Source organism: Pyxicephalus adspersus, chromosome 12 (genome assembly GCF_032062135.1).
Source record: "Pyxicephalus adspersus chromosome 12, UCB_Pads_2.0, whole genome shotgun sequence".
NCBI classification, from domain to species: Eukaryota; Metazoa; Chordata; class Amphibia; order Anura; family Pyxicephalidae; genus Pyxicephalus; species Pyxicephalus adspersus.
Window position 1 is genome coordinate 44,936,832 of NC_092869.1, and position 17,523 is coordinate 44,954,354.

The window sequence follows — 17,523 nt, forward strand, 5'->3', positions numbered from 1 at the left end:
GTATCCTTATTCAAAAAGCATGTTGTTCACATTAATTGGAAGAGATGTAATTAATTTTAAGCAGCTTTAATTGGATGTGATAACAACTAATGACTCTCACAAAGACTGCTCCCTCTCTCTGGATTCTTCAGGTTCTTCATATGAAGAAGAAAGACGTTTTTGACAGACTCATCAGGCGCACTTGATTGATGATATTTAAAACTTTTCTTTGGGGAGAAGAGGACTTTTTCCTAATAAACTTGAATATTGTGTTATAAACAGCAGCTTTGGGTTCCCTGAATCCCCTTCCAGGCAATTATGTCACAAAATTCTTATCATCCATGGATGTGTTCAGATAACCAACTGGCTCAAGCTTGTACTATCCACCAACCATTCTATTGTTTCTCCTACTCCTGATCACCTGCTGATTACTAGGATATATCCCCCCTAATTCCTAAGTCTCTACACCCATGCTTGGAATAATTCTTCCTGATCATCTTTTATCGTCAATAATCTAGAAAGTGTGCAGGTGTCCCAAAAGGATCATTTTTGACCATGTTTGGGTGGGTTAGGACCCTCCTTTTCCTGGCACAATTGTAAATATCAACTGATAACAAATCATAGTGGTCACCATATAAACTCAGCAACAGCTGCTTTCTTCTTTCTTCTTCTTTGTCAGTGAATAAGTATTTCATTGACAAAAGCGACATACACACATCAGATGATTGTCACTTGAGATGAATGGTTGTGCTCATATTGGGTGAAAACCTTACATGTGTACAGTGATCCCCCCAACGTCATTCACCAAGCTGCCAAAACAGGAACAACCAACGTGCACCCCTGTGGGGAAGAGCACACTGGGGTGCCACTAACTCACCCCACTGCCTCAAGTCTCCATTGAGCAGAAGGAGAGCTTGTCTCCTGGCATCGATTTAGATGTTCTGCACCCTTCACCAAGAATTATTATTATCCATTGTTTATATAGCGCCAACATATTACACAGCACCGTACAAAGTTCATAGTCATGTCACTAGCTGTCCCTCAAAGGAGCTCACAATCTAATGTCTCTACCATAGTCTTTCAAACAGTCTAAGGTCAATATTGGGGGGGTATCAATTAACCTAACTGCATGTTTTTGGAATGTGGGAGGAAACCAGAGTAGCCGGAGGAAACCCACACATGGGGAGAACCTGCAAACTCCATGCAGATAGTGTCCTGGCGGAGATTCGAACCTGGGACCCAGCGCTGCAAAGGCCGGAGTGCTAACCACTGTGTTGTCCGTGAACGAAGAAAACCCAAGGATATTGCAGAGAGTGCCTGCAATTCAGTCTCCACCTTAGTGCATGCTTCTGCAACAAGAATGCACCCATTTGCAGAAGAGAGGGCTGCGAAAATAAATCTTGAATTTTTCAGGTGGAGGCTGTAAAGACTTCTGTTTGACTAAAAGTTTGTTCAAAAAATTGCTACTGAGAAAAGGACGCAGACTAGCACTGCGGTATAATGCAGCCACAATCGCTGACTCTTAACAAGCACTCATGTTACTGCTTATGGACAGAGGTATAGCTAGGAATCATTGGGTTCCATTGGGCTATATCCTCTGGATCAGCTATGTATAGGGAATGATCTGGAATATGTTTATTTCCCTTGTGGTTGAACTTGATGGACTTTTTTCTTTTTTTCAACCTAACCTCCTATGTAACTATGTACAAAAAATTCTGAGGTAAATTTCAATGGTGACCTTTTTGCACAGGCTAACAATACCAATAACAATATTCTTCTATGAAACATCCAACCATTCAAGTCCATGCCTTGGAGTAGCGAGGAAAAGTGGGGAGCAAGGGGGAGTGCTGGAAATGCCAGATGCGGCTAATGCGGAGCTACATCTTATGAGTGGCCCGCCGCTGAAACTCCCTCGTCATTGAAATAGCACCGTTACTAAAATTCCCGGCATTATTTGTGTCTATAAAACAGTCAATTGCGGGGCCACGCATCGGCAGAGAGCCCGCTGGTCTATAGACGCGGGTAATGCAAGGAATTGTAGTAGCGGCGCTATATTAATGCAGCGGCGAGCCAGCTGCAGCTCATATTTAGGATTAATTGGGGGGGGGGGAAAGGACGTTTACCCCCCAGGCCAGAGTTGTACACCCCTGTTTTAATGGAATGAATTGAATGGTCCTGAGCTACACTTACCTGCCACAAAGTCCCCAAATCCGATCGTCGTAAGCGTCACCACCACAAAGTAAATGGATTCCAGCTCCGTCCAGCCTTCGATCTGTTTGAAGATGAACGCCGGGATGGTCACAAATACCAGGAACCCGGCCACAATGAACAAGATGGTGGATATAACCCGGATCTTGGTCTGACTCACCTGCTTCTTCTACAATAAAGAAAATTGAAAGATAAAGTGAGTAAAAATGTGCGGTTTAATCATCAAAGTAAAGTTACAGTTCTGCATGAATAAATTCTTAATAATTAGAGATACAATATTTTTAGGCAAACTCCATTTTTTATTATTGAGAACCAGTTAGTGTCTGTGCCTAGGCTGAGATGATGTCATCAGTCCACTGCAGGCAAGAAGAAACATTTCCTTTGTCTCCTCTCTCTCAGTGATCAGACTGTGTATTGGTGACATAGACCAGAACTGCACAGACACCGGGATTTTATTAAAGCTTGGAGAGCTTAAATAAATCAGGGCCAAAGGGTTGTGTCCTTTCCAAACCTGTTATATAAAGAGTTCAGTTTTTATTTCTGTGAGGCATCTGGTATAAATGGCATTCACCCCCCAACCCCCATTTCAGTTCATTTGAACTCTTTGCTCCCTCAATACACGATATTCCCACCCTTGGCTGATCTTTCACCTTTTTGTATGACATTACAATTTATTTTCACCCGCACGAAATATGAAAATGAGCTCATATTCCAACCAGAAAAAAAGCAATTTCATAGGGAAAGGTTGTGATTTATTACAGCTTTTACCATTATTAATTTCAGGCCTTCAGGGACCTCTTAGAGGACTTGAATGCAAAAAAAATAAAAATTCCTCTTCGTCATCTCTAAGCAAATAGCTTGAACCCTTTTAATCCCCAAAACGCAGCGTCAAAGGTGGAAATTGTGCTGAACCTTCGGTCTTATCAGACACATCAGCGAGTGTAAAATCCTATTACTGTTACCATGGTGACCGCACTAGGGCTTTCCTGCACTTTGTATTCAAGGAGCCTCAAGATGGCTGCCTGGCCACTTGTGTTTGTACAAAGGGGAAATCCCAGCTGTATAGGCTTTGTATTAAATATCTGCTGCTACCCCCAAAGATATACAATGTGCCGGGAAACGGGGATGATTTACTAAAGAGGGTTAGGCTGTTCACTGAGCAAAGCAGATGATCATTCTGCAAGGGAAATTTCACAAAGCCCGGTGAAAGTATACCCAATGTTACACCCACAGATATACAATGTACCCAATGTTACACCCACAGATATACAATATACCCAATGTTACACCCACAGATATACAATGTGCCCAATGTTACACCCACAGATATACAATGAATTCAGGCAATGTACCCAATGTTACACTCACAGATATACAATGTATCCCGACAATGTACCCAATGTTACACCCACAGATATACAGTGTATCCAGGCATTGTACCCAATGTTACACCTACAGATTAACAATGTACCCAATGTTACACCCACAGATATACAATGTATCCAATGTTACACCCACAGATCCAATGTTACACCCACAGATATACAATGTACCCAATGTTACACCCACAGATATACATTGTACCCAATGTTACACCCACAGATATACAATGTACCCTATGTTACACCCACAGATATGCAATGTATCCAGGCAATGTACTCAATGTTACACCCACAAATATACAATGTATCCAGGCATTGTACCTAATGTTACACCCACAGATATACAATATTTATATTATGCTATATTTAAGGTACAGAAGTCCAACTGTCATTGGCAGCCACTGGCAGCCTACTTTCGGATCTGTTCATCTACCAGTCAGGTCAAAAGGATGAAAGCTCCTACAGTTATGTCTATCCAAGCAATGGATCCCCCTTAGCTGCACTTGGCCCACCTTGGTGGCAGGGATGGGCATTACAGAGAAACCACCACTCATTTTCTTGACCAGAACTTAACCATGGAAGCAGATTAGGCGATTTGTTTTCTAGGTAAAACATTGGCACTCAAAACAAATCATTTAAAAATAAATATGAACAATTATACTGAAAATGATAATAAAGTCATAACCCAATGTTACACCCACAGATATACAATGTATCCGGGCAATGTACTCCATGCTATACTTAACGTACAGAAGTCCAACTGTCATTGGCAGCCACTGGCAGTCTACTTTCGGATCCGTTCATCTACCAGTCAGGTCAGGAGGATGAAAGCTCCTACAGTTATGTCCATCCCAGCAATGAATCCCCCTTAGCTGCACTTGGCCCACCTTGGTGGCAGGGATGGGCATTACAGAGAAACCACCACTCATTTTCATGACCTGAGCGGAACTTAACCATGGAAGCAGATTAGGGGATTGATTTTCTAGGTAAAGCATTGCCACTCAAAACAAATCATTTAAAAATAAATATGAACAATTATACTGAAAATGATAATAAAGTCATAATATATATATATATATAAAATGTTCACGGACAGGAAAATTCAGGAATTCTGTCGCTGCAGATACGCCTCATAAAATATGCATAATGTTTCGGCTCATTAAGATAAGCGGCTCAGCTGGAATTCACAGTCCCAATAGGACACTCAGGGGCCGATTGTGCTTAATGAGGAGCCACTAGGAGATTGGCATTATCAGCCACATCCTCAGCATGGAGGCCACAGACTGAACCGGTCAGTGCCTTAATTATCTGCATAGCCATGGGATTAATATGACAAATATGCAGCATTGGTATAAATAGTGACAGTAGGTGCACCCAAAATTCATTGGCCTGATTGCCTTCTGGCTTCCTAACATGAGGCTCTATTTATAAAACCGGAAATCAGACATCAAACAGTAATTGGTTACCACCAGGGAATGTTTGAGGGAATGTCAGATTCACCGTTTTATAAATAGAGACCCTAGTGTTAGTGTAAGTTATGTTCTTGTCCATTTCTTCGCTGATGATTACGGGGATTATCTTCTCCCGATGTAATAGATATGAAGAGTTTCTGTTTTGTAGCCCTCTCTTAAGGTGACAAAACTGAGAAAACAGTGTTCTACAATATATTACATTTTCTTTGCTTTCTGTACACTTTAAATGTAGGAAGTCCTACAGTTCTCTATAGATAAATGGACATGTCACCTTGAATCTTACCCTGAAAACTTTCTCGACTCTTGCAATGCTTTTTCCAAAGATTGTACCAAGCTGATCACCGATTCCAGCCAATAGGAAGCCAAAGAGAGGAATTCCAAATATGGCATAGAGGATACAAAATATTTTCCCCCCTTCCGTGTTCGGTGAAATGTTCCCATAACCTATCAGCGAGAAGGGGATACAAATAAAACATCCAGCATACAAAAAGATAATAATATATTATATCATGCAAAATTATAAAATAATAAGAAGATATATGGTCCATTGTTTTCCATCCACTTGGTCCTTCCTGCTTTGTATGGTCCATTGTTTGAAAAATTGGTTTCCAGTCTTCTGTCTACAGGATAAATAAAGTGTGAATCCTCTAAAAGGAATGGGAATATAACCCAATGGAGGTTTCAATCAGCCCCAATCAATGCAAAAAACATAATACATATAATATATAAAATATAGACATTTTAATTTTGTTGTCAGGACAATGATCTGATTTCCAATCACACAAAGAGCCGTCATTCTTCCAATTTCTTCCTGGTGCTCTCTGCGTGGTCCCCTGAGGGCCTCATGGATTAAACATGAAGAATAAACTGATTTCATGCATTTTAAGGGTCGCTGCTCGTGGTTTTCTATCATCTTCCCAATTTCCATAAACCTTAATAAATAGAATGTTGTCAGAAAAATATTAACCCAGACAGACTTTCCAGCATTCCACTTTTCTACTCATACCCTTCAAGAATCAAGATCCCAGTGTGGTCGTTCAGATCCATAGGAGACGCAGAAATTACAGTTTACATTTTTTCTGCTGTTGCTGAGAAATATTGGGGACCTTTTAATGACTGATTGGAGTTCTGATATGGTGCACTTGCTGTGTCATATTTCCATAATGTCATTCTTGTACTGATGTGAATGTCTGCTGAGTGAATAGCTATCTAGAATATGTTTTATGTTCTATGAGTGATTATTAGGAGTATCAGTGTGTTCACTGGTGTCAGATTTAGGCTTTTATAGTAGATAGAATACACTGATACACAGAGCAGATTACCTAAATTGTTGGAGAACATTCACTCAAAAAGTGTTTCAGTTATTACGGGAAAGCCAGTTCCTTTTCATTTCTTCTGCACAGAGAATTATTATTTTAGTCCCATAGTAAGGCGGTGATATGGGTGCAGGGAATAAGAATATTTGGCTGGGAGGTTTTACACTCTCACATGATTTCTATGATCACTTTGGGTTGTGGTGAATGAGTGAATCTAGAACCGAATCACCACTCCTGATTTATTAAAGCTCTTCAAGGGTGGAGAAGATACTTTCATCAGTAAATCTGGATCATCCAGCAAACCTGGAATGGATTTCTATAAATTTATTTGCTATTTGCCAGCAAATATTTTGAATCGTGGACCAGATACATTCCAGGTTTGCTGGATCACCCAGCTTCACTGATGAAAGTGTATCTTCTCCAGCCTTGGAGAGCTTTATTAAATCAGGCTTTATGACTCCTCTTCCTTTATCAGGGCTTAGAAATGTTGGAAACCATGTATGTTTATTAGGTATATTTTATTAAGTATTTCAGATAATGTGGCTTTGCACAGCATTTTTAAGCAGTTCCGTCCATTGTTATATTGTTAGATCTTTACAATCCCAGATGAAGGCCCCCTGAAACATGTTGGCTTTGCAAGCAATATATTGTTAGGATACATTTGGACAGTGTGCTGCTTCAATTGTAGAGTCAGACATTTTTTTTATTGTTGCGCCTGTTAGAGAGATTAATTTTCTTTATTTGTCCTTGAGACAACTGTCATGGGTTGTAGGATATGATGTCCAAATGTTTTTTCTGAAACCGGGTTGGAATGCAAATTTTTCTTTTTTTCTGGTGACAACTTTCTAGCAAATTGACGTCCTTCAAGTTGGAGAGAATTTTTTACACTAGTCACTTCTGGCGACAGAACAGGTTCGGAAAGTGAATAAAAATTTCCCCAATGGGGCATACAATAAAAATCTGATTGGTCCTCAACATTTTCCACACTTTAAAAAACAATTTAACGTTTTGGTTATGGATACACACCCAATTGTCTTCACCAAATCTATAGAAAGTTTTTAAGTGTTTTGAAAGTTTTTAAAGTTTGAGGGACAATAGTGAGGTGGCCGCTTACCTATGGTGGTGATGACGGTGCCTGCAAAGAAGAAGGCGCTGCCCAGATCCCAGTGGCTGCTGCTGTTGGAGTAATTTCCGATCGGATTCACCCCGGCGTTGTCAGCATCGATGGCTTTCTGCGGAGAGAGAATCCACAATGCTCAAATTACACTGAACCCACTGGATTAACGCATGATCTACCAATCAGAGTTTAGCGCAACAAGAGCTGCTGATTGGTTGGCTGCTGATTACCGGCCACCATGAGAGCACCGAACAGAGGCCATTGCAGCCTCCTTATACATGATTCATTATTGAAATCAGCAGCTTGACCAGAACGGGGGAGTTCTGTCAATTTGGGTCTGCTGCAAATACACAAATTTTGGGATTTGGAATCTGTCTGCCCAAAACCTTCCGGGTTCATCCTGCTTCATTTTTAAAATGCAAATGTAAAGGATGCTATTACAGACTCCTGTTCTTCTTTCCCCCGGCCATCAAATGATCAGGATGGCAATCTCTGTATTTCTTTCCCTTCAGAGAGCCAATCTTGGCATTTCCTAGACCTCAGGGGACGGACAAATCTGATACAGAGCCCCACCCAAAGATAACTGGGGGCGGGATCAAGTTGTCAATGTCTGAACATCCAATCAGAACTTCTGCCTGCACACAGATCCCGCCCCGCAGTCTGGCACTGCCTTACAGTAATTGGTAAATAGTTAAGAGATTCATAATGATTGAAAACTGAACTCTAGGCAGATAAATAAAAGATATCAATGAGTACAATGCTGTACAAATACAAGTGTTAAATATTTAAATATTAGTATCAGCCCTTGTAATAGAGAAGAGCTCAGTCTAGGAAGGAAATAAGCAGCACAAGACACCAATCTGTTGTACTGCAGTACCAGTAAGAGAGCAAGGTGATAAAGAAATGATCTCATCAGTCTTCTGCTGCTCCTTCCATTGTTCAGTTACAGGTTGGGGGAGGGACCAGACCTGTCAGTGTTAATGAACTGTAACAGGTCTAATGTGCTACCAGACAGGGCTGTGCTGTTTGAATCTCAGGTCTGGATTGACAGATATAGAAATCTAACAGGTAACACAGATTCTTATCTGTTATTTGTGTATTTTTCGGGGGACAAAGTTTCAGCACAAAGTGGTATCACCGGATGTTCTACATCATCAAAGCATTTTGTGCCTTCTTATTAAATTATCCCAAACCCAAGAACTGTGGAGTTACATCAGCGTGCGGCAGCTTCCTCCTAAAATGTCACTTTGTTCCATCGGAGCCCACACTAAGATTATTCTAAATATATATTTCTCTATCATTGTCATCTCGGAGCTGGCATTCTGCATGACAGCTAGGATAAGGGGATGGAAATCACTCCTAAAATAAATCAGCTTCACCGTCAAAACTAAGAATATTAAAAAAGGATGTGACCCCAATTACTGAAGTTTTAACAAATTCACAATATTTCAAAAGTCATTTAAATCTGGAGCTAATATAATAAAGAATCAAGATGCTTTAATAATAATTAAAGAATAACCCCTGGAAATCCTAACATGAGGATCTTTGGTGGTTTCCTGGTATAGGGTGACAGCGCTCTGATCCTGTCTCCCAATTGTGCCCCTGTGTTGTCTCCTGATCACACCGACTTCTGTAATAGGCCATCTGTGTCCCTATTGCCCCGGAAGAGAAGTAGGATTCCAGCCTGAGGCCCCTTTCAAAAAGCTGCACTCCCTCGTTAATATCATGCAGTTTTATTTTGTGGTTAAAACCTCTGTCAGGTGGTTACAGTTTGCTCAGTTTACAGGAAGTTGATATATTAAAGGAAGCAACTGCAACTGCTTTCCATGCACTGTAAGCTGCAGTTGCATTTAAGTCAATAGAGGCCGCTGGCTGCTCAAGGGCCCCCTGAAGCAAATGGGGATGCAATTCACCAAAACCGCACCCTGACCACAACCTCATGCACAAAGTGGATCCCAACTGCCACTCCCATTCATTTGAATGGTAGTGAATGGGTGAGAGGAGAAGAAATGCAGCGACCTGCGAAGACTTTGTCGCTGTCCTCGTTTTCTACAAATTGGTGTCTCCTGTGCAGATATTTCTCCGAGCACAGTGCTCCCTTCTAACAAGCAGCCTCCTGGAGTTTCCTTCAATGGCATCCTGTGGTGAGACAGCCCAGGAGCCGCTTTCAGTCCTCATTAGTCCAATATCCGCCGGCTCAATGTCTGCCAATTACCATAAAAGTTATATAAAGCTTGCACACAACGTGCCATTCCAATGACCTTTCAGGTAATTATACAAAAAGGTTGTTTTGCTCCCTTACGTGTTCCAGAAAAAGTCATAAAGTCATTTTTTTTAATTTGAAATAATACCACAATCTTTATGGCCAGCTGCTGCACGCTGGATGATAGGTGAAAGCAGGCTTGCAGCGGCAGGGACAACGCTATAGGGTGGAATGGTGATCCCAGAAATATGGGAATTACTTTATAAATCTTCTGACATTCCCGTTCATATAGTAAACCATTTCCAGGGATTCAGCTACCAATGATATGAAATGATTAATGACCGGCAACAACAAATGCTGCTCTATCCATTAGAGACTGGAATAGAAGGGACACTTCCTTGGGGTAATGTATGGGAAGAATAGATATAATAACCCCCCCATTACCCAATGCAAACAGCAACCCCTTTCCACCAACCAAGTTGTTCCAACAAAATCTACACAATGTAATTGTGATTGCCGGACATTCCCAGCAGACACACCAAACACAATATATGAGAGCTCGGAGCAAGAAGGAAATAAGTGACCCCAAAACTGTACATCCATATATATAAATGTTCGGTGATGTCTATCAGTTTATTGATTGGGAGGAATTTTCTGGCCATTTGGATCGGCCTCACCCCAAGATACACCAATTATTATTATTATACAGTATTTATATAGCACCATCATATTACGCAGCGCTGTACAAAGTTCATAGTCGTGTCACTAACTGTCCCTCAAAGGAGCTCACAATCTAATGTCCCTACTATAGTCATATGTGGTTAATGTAGTCTAAGGTCAATTTTTTAGGGGGAAGCCAATTAACTTAACTGCAAGTTTTTGGGATGTGGGAGGAAACCGGAGTACCCGGAGGAAACCCACGCAGACACGGGGAGAACCTGCAAACTCCATGCAGATAGTGTTCTGGGTGGGATTCGAACCCAGGACCTAGCGCTGCAAAGGCTGGAGTGCTAACTCTCGAGTCACCTAAAGCACAATTGTACATTTGTACGACAATGGCCATTGAGCAATTGTTCAATGGTTGGGTTTTGTATACACTGCTGCTTCCTATAAATAGAAGATAGGTAGGTATGCGTAAGGGGGCTCTGAATCTCCTAAATCAGTAGGTGTTCTCCATCAATTCTCCCAATGGTGGCCAAAGGTTGGCTCTTTGTTCAAGTAGAGTCTGGTTATGCATGGAGAGTAGAGTCAAAACATCCAGGTTTAATTGTATTCAGATTCATAGAAATCCAACTCATTTCAGGGTTACTTTACCCACCCCCTTCCTCAAGGCTTGGTTTGGTTATATGACAATCCGTACTGGTCTGGTTAAGGCTTACCCAGCCTCTTGAGTGATCACATGAATAACCATAAGGGTTCCATTAATTTTATCAGTCTTGTAAAAATTATACAGCCATGGTTAAGGGGTTCCCTGAACTCCTAAAAGGTATTGGGGTTTACGATACATAAGGCTACATAGAAACGTGCAATGGTTCTCGTTAGATAATTGGCACAGGGCTGATATTGGATGAGACTCCGGTGTGTGTACAGTGCTCGTTGTCCATCGTCCGAAAGGCCGTCCTGGCGGATTCACAGACAATGGACAATGAATGATGATAATACAAGTAAAGGGGAGAAAGCCCAGTGGGGTACCCCAGACGTTCTCCCCCTCCCCATAGAGCAGAACGGTGTTGTATGTACAACGCTTGTTCATGCATCGTTCAGTCATATGTCGTTGGAAAGGATGTGAAAGATTCCTTCCAACAACTATTATTGCACGTGTGTACACAGCCTAAAGCTGCGTACACACTTCCAATTTTTGTCGTTGGAAAGGATCTTTCACGATCCTTTCCAACGACAAGGGAGTGCACAATGCATGAACGATGCTGTACATACAGCACCATTCATGCTCTATGGAGAGGGGAGGGGGAGAGCGACGGAGCGGCACCCTGCTGCGCGCTCTCCCCTTCCCTTTCATTAGGATCGGCTGTCGTCCATCGTCCGTGGATCCGGCAGGTCGGTCGTCTGGACGATGGACGACACCGACTGTACACACGGCAGATTTTCGCCCGATAATTGGCCGATGCCGATTATCGGGCGATAAAAATCTGACGTGTGTACGTAGCTTAAGTCTGTACTGGAATGATTAAGCCTTACCCAGCCTCTTGATTACATTTATTAACCATCAGGATTCCTCTAATGTTAACAGTCAGACACATGCTTTGTATGAAATTACCCAGCCCTGGTGAAGGAGGCCTCTGAAATCCTGAAACGTGTTGGGTTTCTGATACAAGAGTATGTAGAAGATTAAACCTGGACTTCAAACTTTTTGCTTTGGCCTCTTTTGTTTTAGCACACCCGATGCGTTGTCAGTGAGCATCTTTGGGTTACAGACAGACCTACAAGAACAGATATTAATGAGAGGTTGGGCGGTTCTGAGATGCTACAAGTAGGACAGATCAGCTGAGTATGTTGCTACAGAGAGGCAAAAGGGGCAGATTGGAGAGATAATGGCACATTCCGCACTTCTCCTGGGAAGAAAAAATGTTGGTGACCAAACTTTTTGTACCCATCTGACTACTTCGCAAAGACAACTCCATGGCCCCGGAGACATCTTCTGGCCGTCAGTGCTAAAGGACTCAGAAACCAAGCTTCACCTGTGCACAGTATGTTGGAGCGCATTGGGTTTCCCTTCAAATAAGTGAAAAAAAAGATATCTGGCGTCACTGACCCCAGAGGCACAAATTGCCCAAGGAACCCCCGGCAACCTCTGGAGGAACCCTGGCTGACAAAACTGCACCTTGTTCACCAAGGTCCCTTCTGGAAGACTGTCTATACTGCCTCTAAGCAGCCAATCAGATGCCAGCTCTTACCCTTCACATGTTACCCCATGTACTGAGCTGGTTGGCTGTCACAAAGCAAATTTAGTTCATGGAGGAAATTGAGGGGATATTGAACTTAACTCCAACCCAACGTTCTGGGAGAACAAAGGAATGACAGATGCTTCAACACAGAGGAGCTGGGCTGTCTGCAGACAAACTTCTGCAGCGGAATTCTCTCCGGGTGAATGTGCCATGTCACAATGTTTTATCATCATCAAAAATCTGTCTGCTATTTCCCCCATCAGAAGACTTTGCCGGCATTGGGAGCAGATTTTCAGACTTGCCACCAATTACCGACCTCTGATAAGACACCTCGTGACGGCATATATATGTGCCATATATATAGCGACATGGCATTATCTCATGTATAGATCTATATGAAACATAACAGTAAGGTGAACAGACATTCACGCAGGGTGGAGGGGCTTTTATACAATGTGCTTATAAAACATACAAATGTAAAAAAATCTTTGCCTGCAAATGCTTTGAAAATGTGAAAAGTAAAGAAAGGAAGAGACTGGGGTTAGTAGGAAAATGATAAGAAATATAATATGTAGTGAGTCATATTATCTTCATGAGAACAAAAGAGGTCCCATCCCCTATTCAATGCTGAGGGGGAGAGTATTGGGACCTGTATTCTAGACATAAAATAGCAATATAATGAATAGATATTTAAGACTTGAGACCCGACGCATTTCGCCTGTATTGGCTTCCTCAGGGACTTGTGGACCAAAACATTTTTTCATGTAGTGATCAAAATTCAACAGGTGAATGGTATAGTAACACCTGGTCAGATGTTTATATCAGTGTTGGTAATTGTATCAGAAGGAGCGCCTGATGGTGGTGCTGTGGCATCAGGAGAGTGGCAGGCGAAACGCGTCGGAACTCAAAACCTAAATACCTATTTGTCATATTGATACCAGTCAGGGATGTTTTATGTCTGGAATACAGGTCCTAATATACTACCCCTCAGCATTGAATAGGAGAGGGGACCTCTTTTTTTCATGATTTAAATTTGTATGGATTGTGTGTTGTATGAAGATAATATGACTCACTACATATTATATTTCCTATAATTTGCCTACAAACTCCAGTTTCTTCCTTTTTTTTTACATATTGCTTTTTCTATTGAACAATTTTTTGGGGTAGACTTGAACTTTTTCACATCAGACCACTTTGAGGTTAGTTAATAGTTTTTATCTCTTCCCTTACTTACCTGCTTGGAAAATGTGTTTTGCAGTTTTTAAGCATTGTTCAACATTTAATACTTTTTGGGGTTTGGATCAAGAGGAAAAAACAAGTAAAACACCTAATCTCCAGAACGCAGCCACAACGACATCACCCAAGAACCATTTCCCTACACACAGCAGTCTTCCCCCTAAATTTTTTTTTTAAGCGGGGTGGAAAGAAGCTGTAAATGGGTGGCCCCATTATGACCCAACTTTTCACTAACCACCGAAAAACAGCCATGTGTTACTGAAAATTGCCGGGTGGTGCGCCCAGCTAAAAGGGTCTGGGGAGAACATTGAACATGAGCAGACTTTTGACAGTGAAGGCAACAGCATTGTTTTGCTGGGGAAGAAATCAATTTATTGAAGTGTCAAGGATGAGTGGAGATAGATGGAGTATTGCAGACAAGGCTGACAACACGAGTTCAGATTTCAGTGCAGGAGAGTTGCTGTGTTGTCAGGCCCAGCAGGAATTTAGGTGTTCACTGCATTTCTGGCAGGTCTGCAGATAACGTTCTATACTGCTTGCAGAGATATGCTCCATATGTTTTATTTTTCCTTGTCCCAGATATACACCGTCATTCACATCTTTTATCCACCCTCTAAGCCTGGCTTTAGGAAGATATAAGCAATAATTCCATCTGGAGCTGCTGTTTTCCCTTGGAATTATTATGAGTTTCTGGGAGTCTACACTGATAAATGACACCTAAGGATGATAATGACAGGCAGTCTGTAAGGAGCATTCATGGATGAAAGTTCAGCCTTTGCTGCAAATGCTGGAGAGGGATTTGTCTGTGTTCGGTGAATCCCTGCAATTCCTAGGATTTTCCTTTGATAATATCGTAAGGTGGAGTTCCTGGATTTCTCTCTGGAGGAGCTCCGAGGGGATTTATTGAGAAGGGTTCACAGTGTGGTTATTGCTGCCGCTGTGCACCCTGCGTCTTTTTCCGTCATATCTCCCGAGCTGATGTTTTGCAGTGCCGGAACTTGCTGCATTGCAGTACAGAACCCACACAGACAAAAACAGACACCAGAGCAGAGAATAACCCAACACCCGGCCCTCCCTGCTCACTTCTGCAAAGAATTTTATTGGCAGTTCAGGAAAACAAGGACAAATTGCTGTAAGAAAGAAAAACTAAATCTGCACTCACACACATCAGCTGACAAATAGAAATGTAAAAATATTGTCCAGTAGGAAGATCACAAATAACAGGACAATCCCTATCAGGGGAATGCTGGAATTTGGAAGCTGAAGTTAGGGTTTCCCTTTATGTTTCAAATATAATGCAGTCTGGGAGGGAGATACTTTGCCCATTGTTTAGGCTTTGGCATCCGATCGGCGTGATTCAAGTGAGCCAAAGTGTTCTGGAGAGCAGAGCAACCAGTGTGTGCAGCAGGATGACAAGAGCTGGGGCAATGGTGCCCATGGTGGGGCATCAAGGAGATGCTGAAAGTTGATAGGACTCTACAATGCTGCTGGGCTTCAGTCCAATCAAGCTGACAGCGGTCAAATACCTTATATTGTGTCCAATCCCCCTTCCCACAGAAAACAATCGCCCCATATGGCAAAAAGTTTACGAACATCTGACCATTACACCTATATGGAGTTGTAGGACTTCATATTTGAAAAACCATGAGCACCTGACCTCACCAATGGGGGCAAATCCCCACCATCAGTACCTGACCTCACCAATGGGGGCAAATCCCCACCATCAGTACCTGACCTCACAAATCCCCACCATCAGTACCTGACCTCCCCAATGGGGGCTAATACTCACATACACCCTCCAATATATAGTGGAAAGTGTGGAGGATGTAATAGTTAGAAAGGGAGGCCAATTCTATATTAATGGCCATGAAGGAGTTCTGGGAAAGTTCTGGAATGGGACAACCTCATATTGGTGTGATGAAAGGAGGGAGAAACAAAAGACCAGATAATTATCCCGAGAATTTCCTGGGAGACCCTTAAAGAGATTTGGAAATAGAGAAAAGCAATGGAAATAAAAGAAAGGTGTCATGAAGAATCTCTGAATAATTCTAGAAGTGAGAACTACATAGGGCCATGGAGGGTTTACAAGTGACGGCCCCGCAAATCAGTTTGCAAAGTGTAAAAAATCGGTCAGGGTGTCACTCTGTACAAACATTCAGCAATGTAAACAGCTGCTTGTGTGTACTTTACATGGTGCACAATGAGATTTCTAGGGAGGGGGTCACACATGGTATGCGGTCTCTTCATCATTTGGATATTTTTTTGTATAGAAGAACGTCATGTGCTCTGCCCAACAACTGACAACCCAGCTATGCATAGTGAATGGTTACAGGTAATCCGAGGCACAGGCTAATAGATTTAGGTGGAGTGGGTGTTTCTGGATAGGTGCACCTGCATGCAGACCACCCCAGGTAACACCCCTTATGTAATGATTGAAATAACTGAAATCCAATGAATGAAAGCAGCGGGCCAGGGACTGTTAGAATTAAGGCGAAATGCTGAATGATCCTAGGTATCCCCCAGCAAGGGAGGTGGGCTCTATTTGACTTTCAATGTGTTTTCAGACCTAAATCCCTCTTTCTATCTCCATCAGATTCCCTGCTTGTCATTGGCTATCATTCCCATGAGTAATATTTTTATTCTTTTTTTAACTGCAGCTGAAGCCAGCATTCTGTTTAATACACAGAGACAGCTCAGGTGCCGCTAATATTGGTAAGCCCTCCAATTGAGCAGACAATTTGCAAAGGACATGATAAGGCAAACAAAAATACTTCAGGAAATGGAAAGATTTCTGAGTGGGTTTCTTTCTTAACATAACAGAAGAATTACTTTTGGTGAATGGCTCAAAGCCTAATATTTATTTTAAGTCTTATTGTAGCTCCAGTGCTGGAATTAAGTAACACAATGCTGTATGTTCCAGGCTCACATTTTGTTTTTCCCAAAAGTTTTTCTTCTTCATAAGGTTCAAAATTTCTCAGACACCTTCCTGCCTGCATCCAACTCCACCAAATCAGATAAATTACAGCATCATAAATCACTTCTGTAAATATTGTAGCTAATTAGCCTAATTACTGTTCCAAATAACCTCTTCATTTTCTCATATTTATTCCCCACAAGGCTCAATGAAGCAATGCTGTATGCACCATCGCCCATACCAACAACCACTTTACTTTCCACCTCTTCCATCCTTTTACCAAGGACCTTGTAGGAGAATTATTTGAAATGATTTACCCTGTACCTAACACTCCTCCAATCTCCAGTAGACTGTAGATACCAGATCTACCTTTACTTCCTATTCTAATTTCTAACCAAGGAGCTTTGTGATTTCAAAACAGATAATATACGTCTCATGCATACTCCTGAAGAAGCCCAGAAAGGCGAAATGCATCGGGTTACTAGATGTTGCTTCTACCTATTGAAAAGATGTTGCTATCTACCTATTTGAAAGTATATGCTGGATATTTAGCCAAGAAACCCCTACTTTCTTTTCTTTATTTAACAAAAATTATCTTTATCAAGGAGTTCCTTGGCACTAATACCAAGATAGAAGGGGGACCTGGTGGGAGTGGAGTTCATACTAAGATAGAAGGGAACCTGGTGGGACTGAGGGTCATACTAAGATAGAAGAGGGACCTGGTGGGACTGGTGGTCATACTAAGATAGAAGGGGACCTGGTGGGACTGGAGGTCATACTAAGATAGAAGGGG

The 17,523-nt window shown here is 41.9% G+C and overlaps 1 protein-coding gene across 1 annotated transcript in view; it reads right to left on the reverse strand.

The window, feature by feature from the left end:
* KCNK10 (potassium two pore domain channel subfamily K member 10) overlaps nucleotides 1-17,523 on the reverse strand; it is a 65,567-nt gene that overhangs the window by 7,421 nt on the left and 40,623 nt on the right. Inside the window, exons 3-5 of the mRNA XM_072428360.1 lie at nucleotides 7,472-7,589; nucleotides 5,325-5,485; nucleotides 2,170-2,356 (exon numbers count right to left, since the gene is read on the reverse strand). Coding sequence (XP_072284461.1) covers nucleotides 2,170-2,356; nucleotides 5,325-5,485; nucleotides 7,472-7,589 — 466 coding nt within the window. The remainder of the gene's footprint in view (nucleotides 1-2,169; nucleotides 2,357-5,324; nucleotides 5,486-7,471; nucleotides 7,590-17,523) is intronic.